The 18892-nt window shown below is 37.3% G+C and overlaps 1 protein-coding gene across 3 annotated transcripts in view; it reads left to right on the forward strand.

The window, feature by feature from the left end:
• The window catches only part of ELAPOR2 (endosome-lysosome associated apoptosis and autophagy regulator family member 2), a 180680-nt gene that overhangs the window by 96461 nt on the left and 65327 nt on the right, over positions 1–18892 (forward strand). For 2 of the 3 annotated variants that reach the window (XM_027071781.2, XM_053218529.1), the window contains exons 3-6: positions 6705–6900; positions 12577–12724; positions 15952–16038; positions 18099–18204. In XM_027071781.2, the coding sequence (XP_026927582.2) occupies positions 6705–6900; positions 12577–12724; positions 15952–16038; positions 18099–18204 (537 nt within the window). The remainder of the gene's footprint in view (positions 1–6704; positions 6901–12576; positions 12725–15951; positions 16039–18098; positions 18205–18892) is intronic. The other variant, XM_053218527.1, reaches the window with a different exon arrangement.

Consider the following 18892-nt stretch of genomic DNA (forward strand, 5'->3'; position numbering starts at 1 on the left):
CATACTTTGTCCTTGATAGGCTTTGTCTGGAATGTTGACACATCAAGTTCCAGGTGGGAAGGTTGTGGAAGTTGCATGGGCTCAGCAACACATGAGGCAGGTGAAAGGCCTGAGCAAATGGGATTATGAAAGGGACAGCTCAGAAATCAACCTTTAGGTCACTTGTGGTGTTCGGTGGGAACTAGGCTGAGGGTGGTTCTCTGAAAAACATGTTTTATAAGGAGATGAGGGAATCAGCCCTCAAAACTGCGGAATCATATTAGGAAGTAGAGGGTGACTGACACCTTCTAAGGAAGAGGAAAAGTTCAGGATGATAAGAATCAAAGTGTTAGGACATAATTGGAAGTTGAGAAAACTGATTTCACAAATGCATCGTTTCTGGCCCCTTTGGTGACCTCATCAAGTACTCTCAATGTTTTCCTTCCCCTGACCTTCGCTGTTGTATTTTTTTCTATAAAACTTATGTCATCTTATGCCTGATGGACTGGAACTGGTATTCTCCCCTATTAAACACTGAAGTCAGAAAGCAACAATAAAAACCATTTGTTTTTTTTTTTTTTAAAGATGAAAACCACCTTAGTTAGCTTTTTCGCATAAAAGGTTGGAAACCAATTTAATGGGGATTGTTAATCTGCCAGGATAACAAATCAATTTTCCTGCCAGGAGCTGTTTTGTTTTTTTGGGGGGGGCTGGGGATCACTTTCTGCTCATCAGTCCCCTTCAAGAAGTGCAGTGCCAGTCATATGGTCCTATGGACAGAGCTGTGTGAGGACCCATCCACTGGAAAGGATGTTAGAGGCGGGAATTGGTTTTCAGAGATGCAGGGGCAATGCTTTCACGGAATCTTCTTTTTCAGAGAAGAGCGAATCAGAGAATATTAGCCAGGACTGGTTTGTATTCATGCACTTGTTGGAATGTCTCCTATCTCACTTTAATTTTTGTAAAAGGAGATGTCGTTTTTTTCTTTTCTGAGAATTTCACAAGTAAAAATATAAAAAGGTAGTCTTCACGTGTTGCCTACATCACTAGCCCTGAGGGAGGAAAAAGAAGATCTGAGATTTGCTGGAGTCAGTATTGTGTTCAATTTCTCCTAGATGCCATTTTCTACTTTTTTTTTGTTTTGTTTTGTTTTCTGACTGTGCTGTCAGCACAGAGCCCCCTGTGAGGCTCGAACTCACGAGCTGTGAGATCATGACCTGAGCCGAAGTCGGATGCCCAGGCACCCCTTATCAATCTTATTTAAATTAAACTAAACAACTGAAGAAAAAAGAGGCACATTTGCTTGTCTTATTTCTGGAATTGACTTATTCATTTTCCCATAAATATATGTAATTACTTTTTATTTAGCTATTAACTTAGGTTTACAGATAAGATAGAATTTACAGTGAATTTAGCTTAGTGCATATAAATTTTGAATCTATTTTGAGGTAGATAAGTCTAGACTAGATTAGCATAGAAACTCCATCAGAATAAGGATTGTTTCCAAAATATACGTGGTGCGTGGTCTTTGCCAACCAAGTGCTGTGTACTCAGGAAGTATTTGTTGAATGACTTCATGTAATATAGTGTGATTCTCAGGTACTTATCTGTAATGACATTACATAGGCTTACTAACTTGTCAGCATCTCATTAAAAATTAAAAATTTCTTTCATTACTAGTTTTTATTGCTGTTTACTGTTTAGAAAACAAATTTCAGTAATAAATTATCTTGAATTAAATAGAAAAATGAATGAATTATGAATAAATGTAATTGATAGTTACCATCTTTCAAAGCATGAGGTCTCTGGAGGAAGAAATAGCAAAATTAAAAGGCCCTTGTGGTGAAAGGATTAAATAGATAGTCTTTATTGTTAGGCATAAGTCATAGATGATAATCAGCATATAAATGATTAATTCAGTAGCTGTTATTTAGTACATTGTACTGGGTGGTTGCATGATCATAGAGATGCTTTGAATTTTCATGTCACTTTTCACTTTCAGAGTGATTTCCAGTGTCTCAGGGGACCACAGCAGTCCTATGAGGGAGAAAGTGAAGTGATCTCTCACTGGAATATGAATGAATCAAGGTATAGAGGGTTAAATAAATTGCCCCAGCCTTTTTTGCTATTTGGTGATAGATGACTATAAATGGTTTTTTTCCCTGTTTCTTCACACATGCATATTTCAACCTTTACAGATTCACAGTAGCAGAAATAGAGGTCAGAAAAGAGGCATAAAGGTGAGAAAAAGAACACTGAGTTTAACACATGACCTCTTGGTTTAGATTGTAAGAGAATGGATCTTTTTTTAAAGTAGGCTTCATGTCCGGCACGGAGCCCAGTGTAGGACTTGAACTCAAGATCCTGAGATCAAAACCTGAGATAAGATCAAGAGTTGGATGCTTAACTGACTTAGCCACCCAGGTGCCCCAAAAGAATGGATTTTTGACATCACTCTTTCTCTGGGTGCTTAGGTAAAATACTGTGAGATATCAGACTGTTGAGTAGCATGGGACCTTATGCAAATAAAGTTTTTCTGTTCTTAGGCCAGAACTTTGGTGTCTGCTTAACTTTAACTCAATTCAGATACTCTAGGATTTTGAAGTTGTTGAAAAATCATATTTATTTAGAAATGACTGTTCAAATGAAACATAGTCAACTGACATTTAGGAGAGTTACAACAGCTACTTACAATAACTATCATCCTGTTTTTGTTGAAAGTGTCCTGTTATACTCTAAAGATATTTGAATGGAAATAGTTTAGTGCCTAAGATTATAAAAACTTTTACAATCCACCTAAAAAACCAGAGTCCGAGAAAGCAGTGTTGAAGTGGAAAGTGGGTTTGGCTAAGATGAATGATACCAGAAATGGGAAAACTGGTCATTATTGGTGACAGCCTAAAGGTCAGCAGTGCTTTGTTGGCATAATCTCATAGAGCACATTGTATTTAACAGGAACATGGGATTCTTCTCTTCCTTTGACATGTGACTCAAGAGCTGGATTCCAGGATGGACAAAAGATTGAGAAACAACAAATGATGAAAATAAAAAAATGGTTTAGACTCTTTATTTACCCTGGATCATTAAAGGCCCTGTAACCATTTGACTAGCTTTGATTACATAATTTTTCTGAGGAAATAAAAAGTTATCAATCCAGTGGCAGAACTCTTGTTGTCTCAGACCCCTGAATTGTATTATTACTAATTATTGCTAACATATATTGAGTGATTTATGGCAGGCACACTGCTAAAGGCTTTTATTGAATCCCACAGCAGTTCTTTGAGTTAGATATTATTATTATCTTCCTTTTTACAGATGAGGACAATGAGACTTAGAGAAGTCAGTAACTTGCTAAAATATTTCATGAATGTGTGTTTTAGGAATGATATATTAAAAATTCCACAAGATTTCTCAGGATGGGGAATGGTTATTGCTCCATAATGCACAATAATCAATATTGTTTAACAACTCAAGACAGGAAATGAAGAAGGATGTAAAGTATAATTATGGATTCATTTGGAATTGCTTGACCTTTTTTGCATCAATTATTATTATTATAAGTTGAGTTTTCCTGAGGTAGCTGCTTTGGAATCAGACCTAAATTTGGGTATCAGTTTTGCCACTTGTTAATGGGTACCTTCCTAATTGGGTTATTTGAATATATTGTGCTTCATTTTTTTCATGTGGTAAATGGGCATATCTTCCTTCTTCACAGGTCTGTTATAAACATTGCTCCCAATTATTTGTGAATTCCATATTTGAAAATTCACATGCTTCATAAAATTTGTTGGTGACCCCCCCCCCATCAATACAAATAATACTTTCACAGTCATTTGCAGACATGTACAGAGCTTTAAAAATTTGAGTCACCCTATCACACGGTCTCAGCTGAGGTCAAGCAAGGTGACATTCTGCCTTGTTTCTTACGGTGTCAACAAATGTCCTCTTCACAGTCTATTCAGTGCACTTTTTTTCTTTGCGTTTTTATACTTTTATCGGTTATTTTACTGTCTAAAATGGCTCCCAAATGTTCTGAAGTGCTGGCTAGTGTTCCGAAGTGCAAGAAGGCTGTGATGTGCCTTGTGGCACATGGGTTAAATAAGCTTAGTTCAAAGATGAATTATAGTGCTGTTGGCCATAAGTTCAATGTTAATGAATGAACAATGTACATTAAATAAGATATTTTTCAACTGAAACACACATAAAACAAGGTTACGTATTGATCTATTGCTGAAGATATTGTGGCCAGAGTCTCATAGGAGCCTAACCCTGTATTTGCCAAGGATAAAAAGAATTGACTGTGTAATAAATACTCAGAACTTTGACTGTCAACTTTATCTTTCAGCCTTCCTTCTGGTCTTACAGAAGGAGCCACCTCTGAAAGAGTTGGGGGTATTCTTAATGGTTTTAACAGGGCAGTGAACACTCTGAAATAGCACAACTCAATCTTCTTCTTAACTTCTAGAGTCCCTTATAGTAACTTATAAAATATTACTTCTCATTAATTAAAAGTTCAGTTTGGGACACTAGACTAAACTATCTCGAAAGATTATTTTATGAGAAAGTATTTTCAGCTTACCAGGTGCTGTAGTCCCTGCTGCAACTGTTCAACTCTGCCATTGTGGTGCAAAAGCAGCCATAGACAACAGTAAATGAATGGTTTTGACTCTGTGTGTGTGTGTGTTTTCCTTTAAAAGTTTTGTTTACTTGAGAGAGAGAGCGCGCGCGCGCGCGCGCAACTGGGGGAGGGGCAAAGAGACAGGGGGACAGAGGATCTGAAGTGGACTCTGCACGGGCATTGGAACCGATGCAGGTCTCATACTCCTAAACCATGAGATCATGACCTGAGCTGAAGTTGCACGTTCAACTTGGTTTCTTACAGTAGTTATCAGTTTACTAGAAGGCCTCTAAACCATAGAAGGTGAAATACAGTTTTTTCCGTTACTGTGTTTCTCTGCTGGTAGCGCTGGGAGTGGTAATAATAGCAGAGGGAGCATTTATTAAATGCCAGGAAATATGCTTTGCACCTTATACTATATTTTATTTAATTACTATAGCCGTGTGAAGCAATACTATGTTTTTTATCTCATTTTTCAGAGAGGGAACTGAGGACCCACAGAAGTGAAGTAACTCACTTAAGGTCATAGGAAGTTGTATAACCTGGTTCTAGGATGGTTTTGACTTTGTAGCCAGCATGCAACATCTTTTGCCTAACCTTTTCTTATTTTCTGATGTTCTACTAATTTTGGGATGTTGAGAGTTGGAATTTCACTGTATAGACAAATTAAGCTTTTCTGAAGAAAAACATTCTATTTTTGTGAGTGAATAAGTAGATGAATGTGGGTTTCAGCTCTAATTCTTTATTTTTTAAAAATTAACTTGTTTGTGTATCTTGATAAGTATCCAAATATGTTATAAAAGGAGAATCTATCCAAATGTGAGGCTTTGCTCCTTCAGTCTGCTGGGAGATATGTTTATATTGATCAATTAATTTGGAGGTTTTATTTTATTTGGAGGTCTTGTTTCTTTAATATCCTCATTAAATGGTTAGAAAGTCCTTTGCTTTTAAGTCACTAATATCATTTTGAACACGGAACCACACATTTGGGGGACATAGATTTGCATTTGTTGAATGAATAATAACTCAGCAGCACAACTACATTCCTTGGTATAACTCTGCCAACTCTTTTTCCCATTGCCCATGCCTGCTGTGTCTGCTTAGTTCTCAGTTCTGAGTTAGTTCTCAGAATTAGCACAGAGCTTGTCATCAGCAATAAGATGGAGGTTATAAAAATGACTGTCACAGTTGTGAATATTGAAAAAGTGGAGATATTGGTGTAGCTATTGCATGAGAAACGCTATCCTCCTATTACCCCTTTATGTTGAGTTCTCACTCAGTGGGTCAACCTTTTATTTGGACTTAGTATTTGCCAGATAGATTTAGGAATCCAAAAATAATGATACTTGTTTTCTGGAAGCTCAAAGTCTCACATCAACTGATACACATATATATCACCTTATGAGTAAGTTTTTGTGTGTGTGTGTGTGCGCGCGCACGCGCGTGCCTGATGCCTAAATGCAGGTGTTATGAGAAGAGGATTGTAGGAGGACAGAGGGAGGCACAACTGACCAACCTACTGCCTGGTGGGGGCAGGGAGGTCTTGTGAAGAGGGTCATTTTTGATGTAGGAATTGGAGTTTTCCAAGTGGAGCAGATGGATTCGTTAGCCTCTCTGGAGAAAGATGACCACAGTAGGAAGAGAAAGGATGAAAAAACTTGGGAATGATATGAATTTTGTTAGCTTTGGAAGAGGATGGGGCAACAGATGAGGCTGGGAAAATACGGTGGGGCCAAATGGTGAAGTGCATGTGGTAATAGGGACAACTTCAGAAAGCTTTAGGGGTGCCTGGGTGGCTCAGTCGGTTAAGCGTCGACTGTTGCTTCAGCTCAGGTTATGGGCTCACAGTTAGTGGGTTTGAGCCCTGTGTCAGGCTCTGCGGTAATATGACAGTGTGCAGCCTGCTTGGGATTCTCCCTCTCCCTCTCTCTGTCTGCCCCTACCCAGCTCATGTGCACACTCTCTCTCAAAATAAATAAGTAAACTTAAAAAAAAAAAGCTTTAATTAGGGTGTAGCATGATCAGAACTTTATAAAAGTAATTCTGGTGACTAAAGTTGATGGAGAAGTGCAGTGACTAATGGGGTCTATATTCTTCTGACTTCCAGCTTTCTCCTGTGCTTCTGGAGAGTATCTAGAAATGAAGAACCAGGTATGCAGCAAATGTGGCGAAGGTACCTATTCCTTGGGCAGTGGCATCAAATTTGATGAATGGGATGAATTGCCAGCTGGATTTTCCAACGTTGCAACATTCATGGACACTGTGGTCGGCCCTTCTGACAGCAGGCCAGATGGCTGTAACAAGTAAGAATCCAAGGGAGTCTCTGGATCTTGACTAAGTACTTGAGAAGGGTATAGTTGCTCTCTTCCAGAAAGAAGTTGGGGATAATCTTGGTACTGAATGGGATTATAGATAAGCTAATTGCCAAGAGTCATTTTTTTTTTTTTATGGACAGTCACTACAAATAATGTAGGTGAATTTTCATGAGGTTAAAATAATTGCTCTTAGGACATAATAGCTACCATATTGAAAAATGCAGTAAAGCTATTAGAAAAACATTAATTTTCTGATAATAAATTTATAACATTGAAGCCACTGGAATTTTTACAAACCCTTCTCTGATTTTTAATGGGTAACTTTGGATTTGTTTTTCTTTTCCTCTGAAAGGAAGAATGTATAATCTTCATTTAGATACTCAATGATCTCCTGTAAGAAAGAGTAGGTTAAATAAGGTGGAAAGCTCTTTTGCTTAATTTCTACCTTAAAAAATTTTATAATTGAAGTATAGTTGGCATATGATACAACACTTTTAGACGTACAGCATAGTGATTTCACATTTATATATATTATGAAATGTTCATGATAACTATAGTTACCCTCTGTCACCAGAGTTATTAAGATGTTATTGACTATATTACCTATGCTGTAATTTCTTCCTTTCTTTAGGGGATTATTACCTTTGCCAATGACAACACTGGTGGAATGTTAAATTGTTTTAAAAAGATATAAAATGTTTATCTTTGGGCTGTAATCCTTCCTGTTCTCTGTATTCGCTATATAACATTTCCTTCTATATGGCCATGTATAGAATAATTAAGCATTAGGCCTCTGGCTACTTTTGAACAAGAATGGCTTCTCAGGAACTGAACATTTTTACCATGAGCTAAGGATGCTTGGGAATAATTATCTGAGCTAAGATGCATTCTCTCCTTCCTACCTTCCCTTAATCCCTCTTGTTTTCCAGTGCTCTTTCTCTCTCTGCCAAGTGACATTTTTACTCTTTTGATCATCATTATTTCATTATATAGAGAGAGTTGTGGCATTAGATATCATTAACGTCTAAATATATATATATTTATATGTGTATATATATGTATGTATATATGTACACACATATACATATACATGTATATATACATGTATATACATATGTGTATAAATGTGTGTATATATTTTTTAAATGTAATTTAATATTTTTAAACAAAAGAGCTCTTTAGAGGAAGGTACTAGTAGGATGTTATGTTACCTCAGATCTTTGTTTTAGTGGGCAAGAGATGTTGACATCGCTTCTTTTTCTACTTAGAATATGTAGTTTATTCAGTAAAGAAGTTTAATGATGAGTACAACTTTTTCAATGTACTGTCTTGTGTAATTTTCTCAGTGTGAATTTCAGTCTGATATTGCTATGATCATCTCTCTCCCTGCCTTCTTTTATCCATTCATCCAATCTTGCTTCAATTCTTTTTAATTGGTTGGGTCATATAGATGTATGCTGAACTTCATAAGGAATTGTCAGAGTTTTCCAAAATGATTGTATCACTGTAGACTCCAGTGTGTGTTTGAATTCTAGTTACACTACACATTTACCAATATTTTGTTTTGTCAGGTTTTGTTTTAGCCATTTATGTGTGTGTGTGTGTGTGTGTGTGTGTGTGTATGTGTGCATGTGTGTGCACGCATGTGAAATGATACCTCCTTGTGGTTTTAATTTGCATTTCCCTTGAACACTTTTCATATGTTCATTGTCCATGTGTTTTATTTTTTTGTGTGTATGTGAGATGTCAACATGTTTTACCCATTTTCTATTTTTTGGGGTCATTTTATTATTGAGCTATATGTGATCTTTGTGTATTCTAGACATGAGTTCTTGTCATGTATATATTTATATAAAACTTAATATATACGTGCATACACAAATACATATATATATATATAGGTATGTGTGATGTTTTCTCCCAGTTGGTGGCATTTGCCTTTTTATTTTCTTTTTTTGATTTTTTTAAAAGTTTATTTATTTTGAGAGAGAGAGAGAGAGAGCAAGTGGGGCAGGGATAGATAGAGAGGGAGAGAGGAGAATCCCAAGCAGGCTCTGCACTGTCAGTACAGAGCCCCATGTGAGGCTCAAACTCACAAACTGTGAGATCATAACCTGAGCTGAAGTCGGATGTTTAACTGACTGAGCCCCCCAGGCGCCCTGCCTTTTCATTTTCTTAATGGTGTCTTTCGATAAACCAAAGTTTAAAATTTGAGAAAGTACAATTTATCAGTTTTTTTTCTGTTACGGTCAATGTTTTTTATATCTTCAGATATCTTTGCTAACCTTGATTACAAAGGCTATACCTTACAATATGCATTCTGACAGTGTAATTATTTATTACTGTACCTTTTGCATAATATGTAAAACTTTACGACAGTGTGGTTACAATTATACCCTCATCTGTGTGCTATTGTCCTGTATTATATGTAGAAACATCTTATAATTCCTATAATACAATGAAACATATGTTAAATAATCAGTTGTTTTTAAAAGAACTAATGAGATAAAAACAATATAGGGGCACAATATAGGTGGCTCAGTCCCTTAAGCATCCAACTTCGGCTCACGTCATGATCTCATGGTTCGTGAGTTTGAGCCCCACATCGGGCTCTATCCTGACGGCTCAGAGCCTGGAGCCTGCTAGGGATTCTGAGTCTCCCTCTCTCTCTGCCCCTCCCCGGCTCATGCTCTGATTCCCTCTCTCAAAATTAAATAAACATTGGAAAAAAGTTAAAGAAAAAGAGATGAAAAAAATATAGCTTTATATGTTTGTCTACATAGTCACCGTTATGGCTGCTCCTTCTTTCTTTATATAGATCTGAATGTTTAGGATTATTTTTTTCAACCAGTGAAATTTTCTTTATCATTTCTCATAGTATAGGTCTGCTGCTCCCAAATTCTCTCAGCTTTTCTTTACCTAAAAGAAAGAAAGCCTCTCTCTTTTATTTATTTATTTTTTTTTGCCTCCATTTTGAAGAATATTTTCTTGGAGATTGGACTGTTGACTTTACTTTTCTCTTTCTCTGCTTTAAAGATGTTCTACTACCTTCTGAACTCTCCCTTATTTGTGATGAAAAGTTAGCTGTATTGTTTATGATTAGTTCCCTTCTATGTAAAGTGCCTTAATTTCTCTATTTATAAAATGTTCTCCATATTTTTGCTACTTAGCAGTTTGACTATGACATATCTGGCATTGGTTTTCTTGTATTTACTTCAAGTTTAGTGAGCTTCTTGGATTTATAGGTTGATAGTGTCACCAAATTTAGCAATTATTTTAGCAGTTACTTCACCAATAATGTTTTTCTGCCTTTTTCTCTCCCTCTTCTGTTTCTTTAACTCCAATTACACATAGGTTAGACCACTTGATATTGTCTGAAGGTCACTGAGGCTCCTTATTTTTTTTCAAATTTTTTTCTCTCATATTTCAGAATGCATGATTTCTATTGCTCTATCACTATCTTTTTTTCTTTTCTTTTTTCAGTCTCAAACTTGCTCTGAGCCCATCTGGTGAATTTAAAATTTTACATGTTATGATTTTTCAGTTCTAGAATTTCCATCTAGTTTATTTTATGGCTCTTATTTCCCTTAAATACTCGAGATTTCTTTATTCCTTCACTTATTGTGTTCATCTTTTATTTATAGTCGACTGTATTTGGAAGAACTGTCTTAAATACTTGCCTGGGTTTTTTTTTTTTCCTGTCTTTTTTCTCCATTAAGGGTCATATTTTCCCACTTATTTGCATGTCTAGTAAATTTGTATTATATCTTGGGCATTGTGAATGTTAAGGTGTAGGGAATGTGGATTATTTTTTTTCTTCATTTTAAGAGTGCTGAATTATGTTCTGGCAGGCATTTTAGGTACTGAAAGAGCACTTTGACCTCATCAGGCCTGGTTTTATTATTTTTTAGGGTGGCTCTGTATTAGTTTCGCACTTAGTTCTAGGTCATGGCCTTTATTTTAGTGAGGGAGTTGGCTAACTGTGGCCTTTGGGCTCTCTCTTTGTTTCTGTAAACAAAGTTATATTGGAAGACAGCTGTACTCATTTATTTATGTATTGTCTGTGGCCACTTTTCAGTTACAACAGCAGAATTAAGTATTGCAGGAAGGACCAGATGGTCCACAGAGCCAACAATATTTAGTCTCTGGCCCATTATAAAAAGGTTTGCTAGTACATGCTTTAGGGCATGGCCCTTATTTTCCAAGATGTGGCACTTCTGGGGTCTCCCATAAATGCCCAGTATGGTTATCAAGTTTTCTCCTCTCTGGCTGACCTGGAGCTCCAGTGACTCCCATTAAAGTGAGCTCTGTGATTATGTCTCAGCTTTGCAGTGGCTGTTTTCTGCTATGTCTGGACACTCCAGCCCCAAGCCCAGAGAAACTCCATATGGACTTCTGGACACCCTGTTCTCTGATTCTCAGGCCTATCAATTCCAAGTGCTTCAGCTGCCCTAATGACTCATCTCTGCTCCTCAGCTCAGTGAGACTCTGTGCTCTGCTTGAGTGCTGTCTCCTGGTGCCACAGTCTGGGAAGTGTCCTGAAAAGTGAGGTCAGGGTCAGTTTGGGCATTTTCTTGTTCTCAAGAATCTCAGTCCTGCATTGTGTATTGTCAGTGCCTGAACATGGCTCATGTATTTTCTTTAGTTTAACAGTTAAAGAGAAAGGGCAAATCCAAATACCAAATAGTGAGTCATGTTGGGATCTGGAAATCTCAGGCTTCAGATTTTTTTTCTGTTAGAAGAAAGAAAAGAATTTGCCCAAATCTCATTCTTATCCATATAAACAGTTACATCTGAAGAGAAGGGTGTTAAGTTGTGCTTTCATACATTTTGGTTAGAAATATTTTTGGCCAAAGAGTCAACAAGTGACTCATTATTGGTTTATCTAAGAATTAGGGTTAGATTTACAACTTAATGTAATTAATTAATTAATATATTTATTTAATTTAGAGAGTGAATGTGTGTGTGTGAGCATGTAAGGGGTAGAGAGAGGGAGAGAGAGAATCCCAAGCAGTCTCCGTGTTGTCAGTTCAGAGCCTAACTCGGGGCTCAATCTCATGACTGTAAGATCACGACCTAAACCAAAATCAAGAGCCAAATGTCCAACTGGCTGAGCTACCCAGGTGCCCCAACAACTTACATTTTATTCACCAGTGTGTTTTCTTAATTTTTCACTTTTTTAAAACAAAAATTCCAACCAGACTCTTACCCCTATTATATACTCTGAAACTGCAATCTGTATTTTACCTAGATTCACTTTAAATGGATTTTTACTAGTACTATTCCTTCTTTCATCTCAAGGAACTCCCTTATCCCCTTGCCAGGTATATGTGTTTATAAATAAAACTTGAGATGTTGTTTGAGAAAATAATTCTCCTTCAGATGATTGTAGTTTGTGGTCATCTATTTAGTAATCAAATTTTTGGTGGAAAAATAGTTTCCTAGCAAATGAATCACATAACCTTAACAAATTTAGGAAGTCCTGTGCCATAAGAAATGAACCTTTTCCCAGTAACATGTTGGCCTTCGAGTTCCAGAGAAGCTTGAGACTTCTCTGCTGTGCTTTGCCGATGGAACTACTTCTGAAACTGAGTTAGGTAACTTGTGAACAGAAGAGGTTTCTGAATGCTAATGTAAAAATGCCTGTTGGTTTTGTTTCCACAGCTCTTCTTGGGTCCCTCGTGGAAATTACATAGAGTCAAATCGTGATGACTGCACAGTATCTTTGATCTATGCTGTGCACCTTAAGAAGTCGGGTTATGTCTTCTTTGAGTACCAGTATGTCGACAACAACATCTTCTTTGAGTTCTTTGTAAGGACTTTTATGTTCTCGAATTCACTTTTTGAGGAAATTCATGTAAAATTTCCATTAATCAGTTGTTGCCATTGCATTGTATGCCTCCTCATTTTTTCCTGTTAATTGAACCTTTTGATCTGAAAAGAAAACCTTATATTTCTCTATAATACTTTATTTTCTAGTTAGTATTGTTACCTCTGAACTCTCACCTTGTCAAGTAACATTGGGCTTGTTTCATTTTTGGTTATGATCATTGGATGAGCCTTTGACTTAGACTTTTTGTGTGAAAAATACCTTCACCGAGAGTCATTTTAATTTTTTTTATAACTACAGATGCGATTTTATTCAAAATATGTTTTCACCAATTTTTGTGTTTTTTTTCCTCTTTGCAGTTTCAAGTATTTGACTGATTTATGTGTAAACTTGGGCAATATTATAAAAGTAGAAGTGGCTGTATGTTTCTGATTCTGTCAATTTTGTACAATCTAAAGGCATCAGTGGATGAGATAGTTGATGTCTCTGGTAAGAGATGAAATAGTGTTACGGAATATAGGATAAAATAATAGTCTGACAGAATAGGCTGTTATCACTAAAATTATTTAAACATTTAATATAAAGTGTATCTAATCTAGGAAATATTTGTTGTGTCAGTCACTCTGATGCTTGAGAAAATGTTTTCGGATTGACTTATAAAACCAAAAAAAAAAAAATGTGTGTTCTACATATAAGTGGGAAAAATATCTTACAAAATGTTCCTGTGGTCCGAATCTCAGGAGCCTATGTGCTAGTAATGCTAAAACAAATTTATATTGCTCCTGATTATGGAAATTGTTAGTCAGAAGTTTTTTGGTAGGAAGAGATATTTGCTGTTGAAGTATGAGCCTTGGATTTGAAGTCAAGAGATTCTGGCTCAGGCCCCAACTACAGTGGCTGGTTGTGTGTTTCGGGCAATTAAAGTTAACTTTCCAGCCCTCAGCATTCCCTTTTGCCAAGTGGATTGTATGACAAGACCTTTTAAGGAGACTCCTGGTTCTAATCTTTTGATGACTTTAAGATGTTAAGTAACATTCAAACAGATTTCCTTTTGAAGCTACATTTTGTTTGCAAAACACTTCTTAGAGTAAATGATTCCCAACTCCATGGGACGTTTTTGCAATCTTGCTAAAACTGGAACAAAGTTAAGAAGCAAGGTAATTATGTAACTGTTAGAATAAGCATTTAGTTTTTGTATTGTCAAGTAAGTCCTTTGAGAGTTGTTGGTAAAGGTACTCTTGAGGCATGAAGTTTGATTACTTCCTTTCAGTGGTCCCTTTGTTCTTCTGGTTATAGACTGAGAAGGGGTGGTGAGTTCATGTTCCTTCTTTTATTGACGTTTCAGCCTGATAGGGAGAAGTTTATTGACTCAGAAAGTCAACACTTAAGTCGTGATGCTAATGGTTAATGGAAAGGAAATGTCTCAAGACTGAAAGATGCACTTGTACCTAGAGACATTACACAATTTAAATTTTTTTTAAACGTTTATTTATTTTTGAGAGACGACAAAGCACGAGGAGGGGGAGGGGCAGAGAGAGAGGGAGGCACAGAATCTGAAGCAGGCTCCAGGCTCTGAGCTGTCAGCACTGAGCCTGACGCAGGGCTCAAACCCACGAACTGTGAGAACATGACCTGAGCTGAAGTCAGTTGCTTAACTGACAGAGCCACTCAGGCGCCCAGAGACATTACACAATTTAAAGCAATAAAGTAATTTTAGAACTATGTGGGAACTTCATTCAGCTCCTCCACTCTTCTTTTTAAATGACAAAACTGAAGCCTAGAGAGAATAAGTGATGGGACTAAGGTCATACCTTTACTACTTACCTTTAGAATGAAGAACAGAAATCAGATTTCAAAATGCCAGTAGAACGTCCTGAAAACACATGATGTTTGATTTCAGCTGAAAAAAAAAATGCTTTCAGCTTTTCCAAACATTGATCATCAAAGGTATATTTAGGGTCCATAGCTGCTTAAAAATGGCTTACCACTTGCATTAGAATGGCCATTATGCTTATAGTATAAATATGACAATTAGATTTAGTTAAAAAAAAATAGCCTCAGTAGGTGATATTCCCTGATCTTTTGAGATGTTAAAATGATCTATTTTCCTGTTAATAACCTTTATGAAATATCTATTACAGAGTACATTTTTTAATCATTTTCTTAAGTTTATTTTTTATTGAGAGACAGAGAGAGCATAAGCTGGGAGAGGTGAGAGAGAGGGAGACACGGAATCCGAAGCAGGCTCCAAGCTCTGAGCTCTCAGCACAGAGCCTGATGTGGGGCTCAAACACATGAACCGTGAGATCATGATCTGATCTGAAGTCAGACACTTACCCCACTGAGCCACCCAGGCTCCCCCAGAGTGCATTTTCATGTTGTTTTTAAACTAGTCTGGAAGGTGAATACAGTGGCAAAGATGTAGAGACGAAAGAAATAGCAATTCTCGCAGAAGTAGAGGGGATGAGTTCTTCCTTTAACCCTACTCTGTTGCTGACTTGTGTGCAATACAGCAAAATAGCCTAAGCTTTTGATGTCTGTGTATTCTTCACAGGCCTGGAAAAATAGTGTGCAAACTCTGAGGCATTTTTAAGAGTTGTCTGGAAAACACAAAGTGTTTGGTGCTAAAGATAGGAGCTATAGTCATTTGAATTGGCTTGGCATATGATTAACATTTATCCTCCTCCCCCCATGCCCCCAACCTGAAAAAATTTAGGGCTTTGGCTTTGGCTGTAGCCACTTACCTATGTATGGACTTTGGAATAAGTCCTGTGGAACTGAACACAAAGAAGATTTCATTTATTTATTAGTTTAAAACGTTACTGCCCTAAATCTTATAAAAATAAACTTTATACTTTGGGGCCTGCATGGTGAATGCAAGCTTTGGACACATTGGATAAGTTTTTGGTGATGACTTTTCTCCTTTCTGTGAATTTTCAGGGTTGACTGCTCTCATCCTCTCTCCTTCCCTCCTCTCTGTTCTTAACCCTTTTGTTCTAATAATGAGGATGCTTTACTTAGAACCACAGTAAACAGTTGTCGCTTGGGCTCCAGAGGCCTTGGTTATGCTTACTTGCTGAGAATTACTCACGGCCATTATTTAGTATGTATTGAAAGAAGCTCTTACAGCCTGTCTTGTGCTGAGTAGTGCCTTTAGTTACAGCTATTATTCAAGAAGCTTTACTGGGGCCATTGTGTTTCATCCATAGATTCAAAATGATCAGTGCCAGGAGATGGACACCACCGCAGACAAGTGGGTAAAACTCACAGACAATGGAGAATGGGGCTCTCATTCTGTAAGTCTCTCTTTGTTCTTCTTCTCTCCCACCAACCCTCATTCTGCTCCTCCCTTTTGCCAATTTTATAAAGAAGTTTATTTTATGAAAAAAAATTGTTCATTAATTTAGAAAGTTTCTGGGTAGGGAAGAAATTGCCTCAAAGTTTCATGGACACAGGGTCTTTCCAGATGTTTTTTTTACTACCTTTCTCTTTGGGTTTCTTTCCCTTCTCTTCGCTGTCAGACTCCAACTTTCCTCCTTTTCAAAGGGGCATTGACAAGAAATAAGGCTATTGAAAACTAATACACAGAACCTCTGGGTGTGTAAGTTTGCATATGTGCCTGTCATGTGGGAGAGGATCAGTGGCTCTTGGCACTGGACGGATCCTTTGTTCCATCTTTCTCTGCAGTGTCTCCAACAAGTGACTTTCAAACTTGTTTTGTTGTGGGCTGTACTGCATCTCACAAAATCCATCCATGTTTGAAGCCAAACCTGCTTCCTGTCTATTTGTCACCTGTTGCTCAAACTTCTACCCTCTCTGGTCACATTTGGTAAAGTTACTACCTACTCCCCACAGTACAACTCCACATGCTTGAAAGCAATGATCAGGTAACACAGTCTGTGAATCTGTTATTATTGGAGGCCCTCTCCCGTTGGAGTAAGGCATGGATTTAAAATCTAACTCTGGCTTACTGTAGTTGTGTCTCTTTAGGTAATTGGCTTAATCTCTTTGAATCTGAGTTTTCACGGAAGACATGGGGGCAGTCTTGCAGGGTTAAATGAGATGTTATACAGGAAAGACCTCATGTGGTACCTGCAGTGTAGACTAAGCTCTATGTCAATAAGTGACCATCCACCCTCACCTTTCCGTTATAGCAGGTGCCCCATCCTTGAGTGATTCATACAGTGTACCCTCTCTGACTATTTTTGATCTGTATGCCTGGAAGTGGTAATAGAACCACTTAAGATCCATTTGTCTAAGCATTCATTAAGCTGCGTTTTGAAGGTACAAGTAACCCTTGGCAACAAATATGCTTTCTTCACTTAACCCAGGGGAAAGTATGTAATGTATAACTTTGCTGAATCTCTGGCATTGTGAAATACATGTTTTAATTTTATGGAGCTTGAATCTGGCCAGCCAGAGACTACACAGAAGAATAAAAGTGGCAAATGAGAAAGCAAGGAACTCTTATATCAGTTCCTTTGACAGAAACGGCATGAGATTTATCAGAAAAGTCATTTGATATGTAAAAAGAACAATGTGCTGGTGGCGAAGGAAGCAAGTATTAGATGTACTGATCATTTAAGTGCTGGAGATACACATTTAAATCATGTTATTTTACAACAGTCCTATTTTTCTCTGGTTGCTGTTGGAGTATCATTTCTTAAATAATTTTATTTCTATTTATTTGTTTTGAAATATTGCTTTTAAGTTTATTTATTTTGAGAGAGAGTGAGAAGGTGCAAGCAGGGGAGAGTCAGAAGGGGGGATGGGGAGAGAGAGAATCCCAAGCAAGCTCTGCACTGTCAGCGTGGAGACTAATGTGGGGCTCAAACCCAGAACCGTGAGATCTTGACCTGAGCTGAAACCAAGAGTTGGACGCTTAACCCACTGAGTCGCCCAGGCACCCCTATTAAATAATTTTAGAAGGAAGCAAACTCATTCTGTTGCCTTTTTGTTTTCAGAGCCCAAAGATCTGCTTGTGAATAGTGGCAGTCAATAAACACTGGGCTACGTGTCTTTTTACTGTCTAGAATGAGCACCTTTTAATTATGAGCCAAGACTTCATGCACATGGTTTAAAAATCATTTTCTCTTTTTGTTCAGAGTTAAAGAATTTTCTTTTCCTTCTTTACTGGCATATTTTTTTTGTATTGGCAAACTGTTTGTTTGTTTTTTTAAAAGAATGTGACCACAACAGATCTTAGGTCTGAATTTGCAGTAGACTTAAGGTTGTAGGTTCCCAATGAATGCTGTTTCATAAAAATGTCTTGAAAAGTGTATACGGGGTCATCTTCCAGGTATGGTTGAAGGAGCCTGGTTTATCTGATGTGAGTGCCCTGTCTTCCTCTTTACAGGTAATGCTGAAGTCAGGCACCAACATACTGTACTGGAGAACTACCGGCATCCTTATGGGTTCTAAGGCAGTCAAGCCTGTTTTGGTAAAAAATATCACAATTGAAGGTATTTTATAGCAATCTGTTCTAGTGATCACACATCACATTTTAGAGTTAGTTAAAACATTGGCTAAATGTTTGGTTTGGATGTCTGAAGGGCTTATGGGGTAGGATACATGTCTAAAGACTATTTTTTTGGACAAGTTGACTGGTGTTTTTATACCTGTAAACCAAATTTAATCTCTGTGAAAAAATAAGTATGATAACAATTTTGGTGTCTTTAAGTAAAATAAAATGATCCTTGTTAATAAGAACCTATTCTTCATTCAACAGATGTCTATTGTGCCAGGCATGGAGCTCACTGGGATATAACAGCTCACAGTTATATCTGTAGGAATAACAATAACATAAACTTCTCTGCCTGACTGTCTCCTAAACCTCTTATGCCTCTCTGAACCAGTCAGGCATTTTCTGGCCCAGGAGAGAAGCCAATAAACCCTGGAATAGTTCATTCTCAATTAGGGCTACTTTTAATTAAAGCAGTGATTCTCCTTTATTAATGGCTTCTATTTTATTACTTTCTGTACTGGTTCCTGTGACACTAACTCATTAGTCATGGGGACATCTGCTGGCAAAGGCTGGAATTACAAGCCAGAAGAAAAGGCCATTTCCCCTAGGGTCTGTTACATCTTGCCTGTGACTTAATGATCAGAGGAGGAAAGGGAACAGGTGGTCATAAAGGTCAGAGAAAAGTA

Source organism: Acinonyx jubatus, chromosome A2 (assembly GCF_027475565.1).
Source record: "Acinonyx jubatus isolate Ajub_Pintada_27869175 chromosome A2, VMU_Ajub_asm_v1.0, whole genome shotgun sequence".
NCBI lineage: Eukaryota > Metazoa > Chordata > Mammalia > Carnivora > Felidae > Acinonyx > Acinonyx jubatus.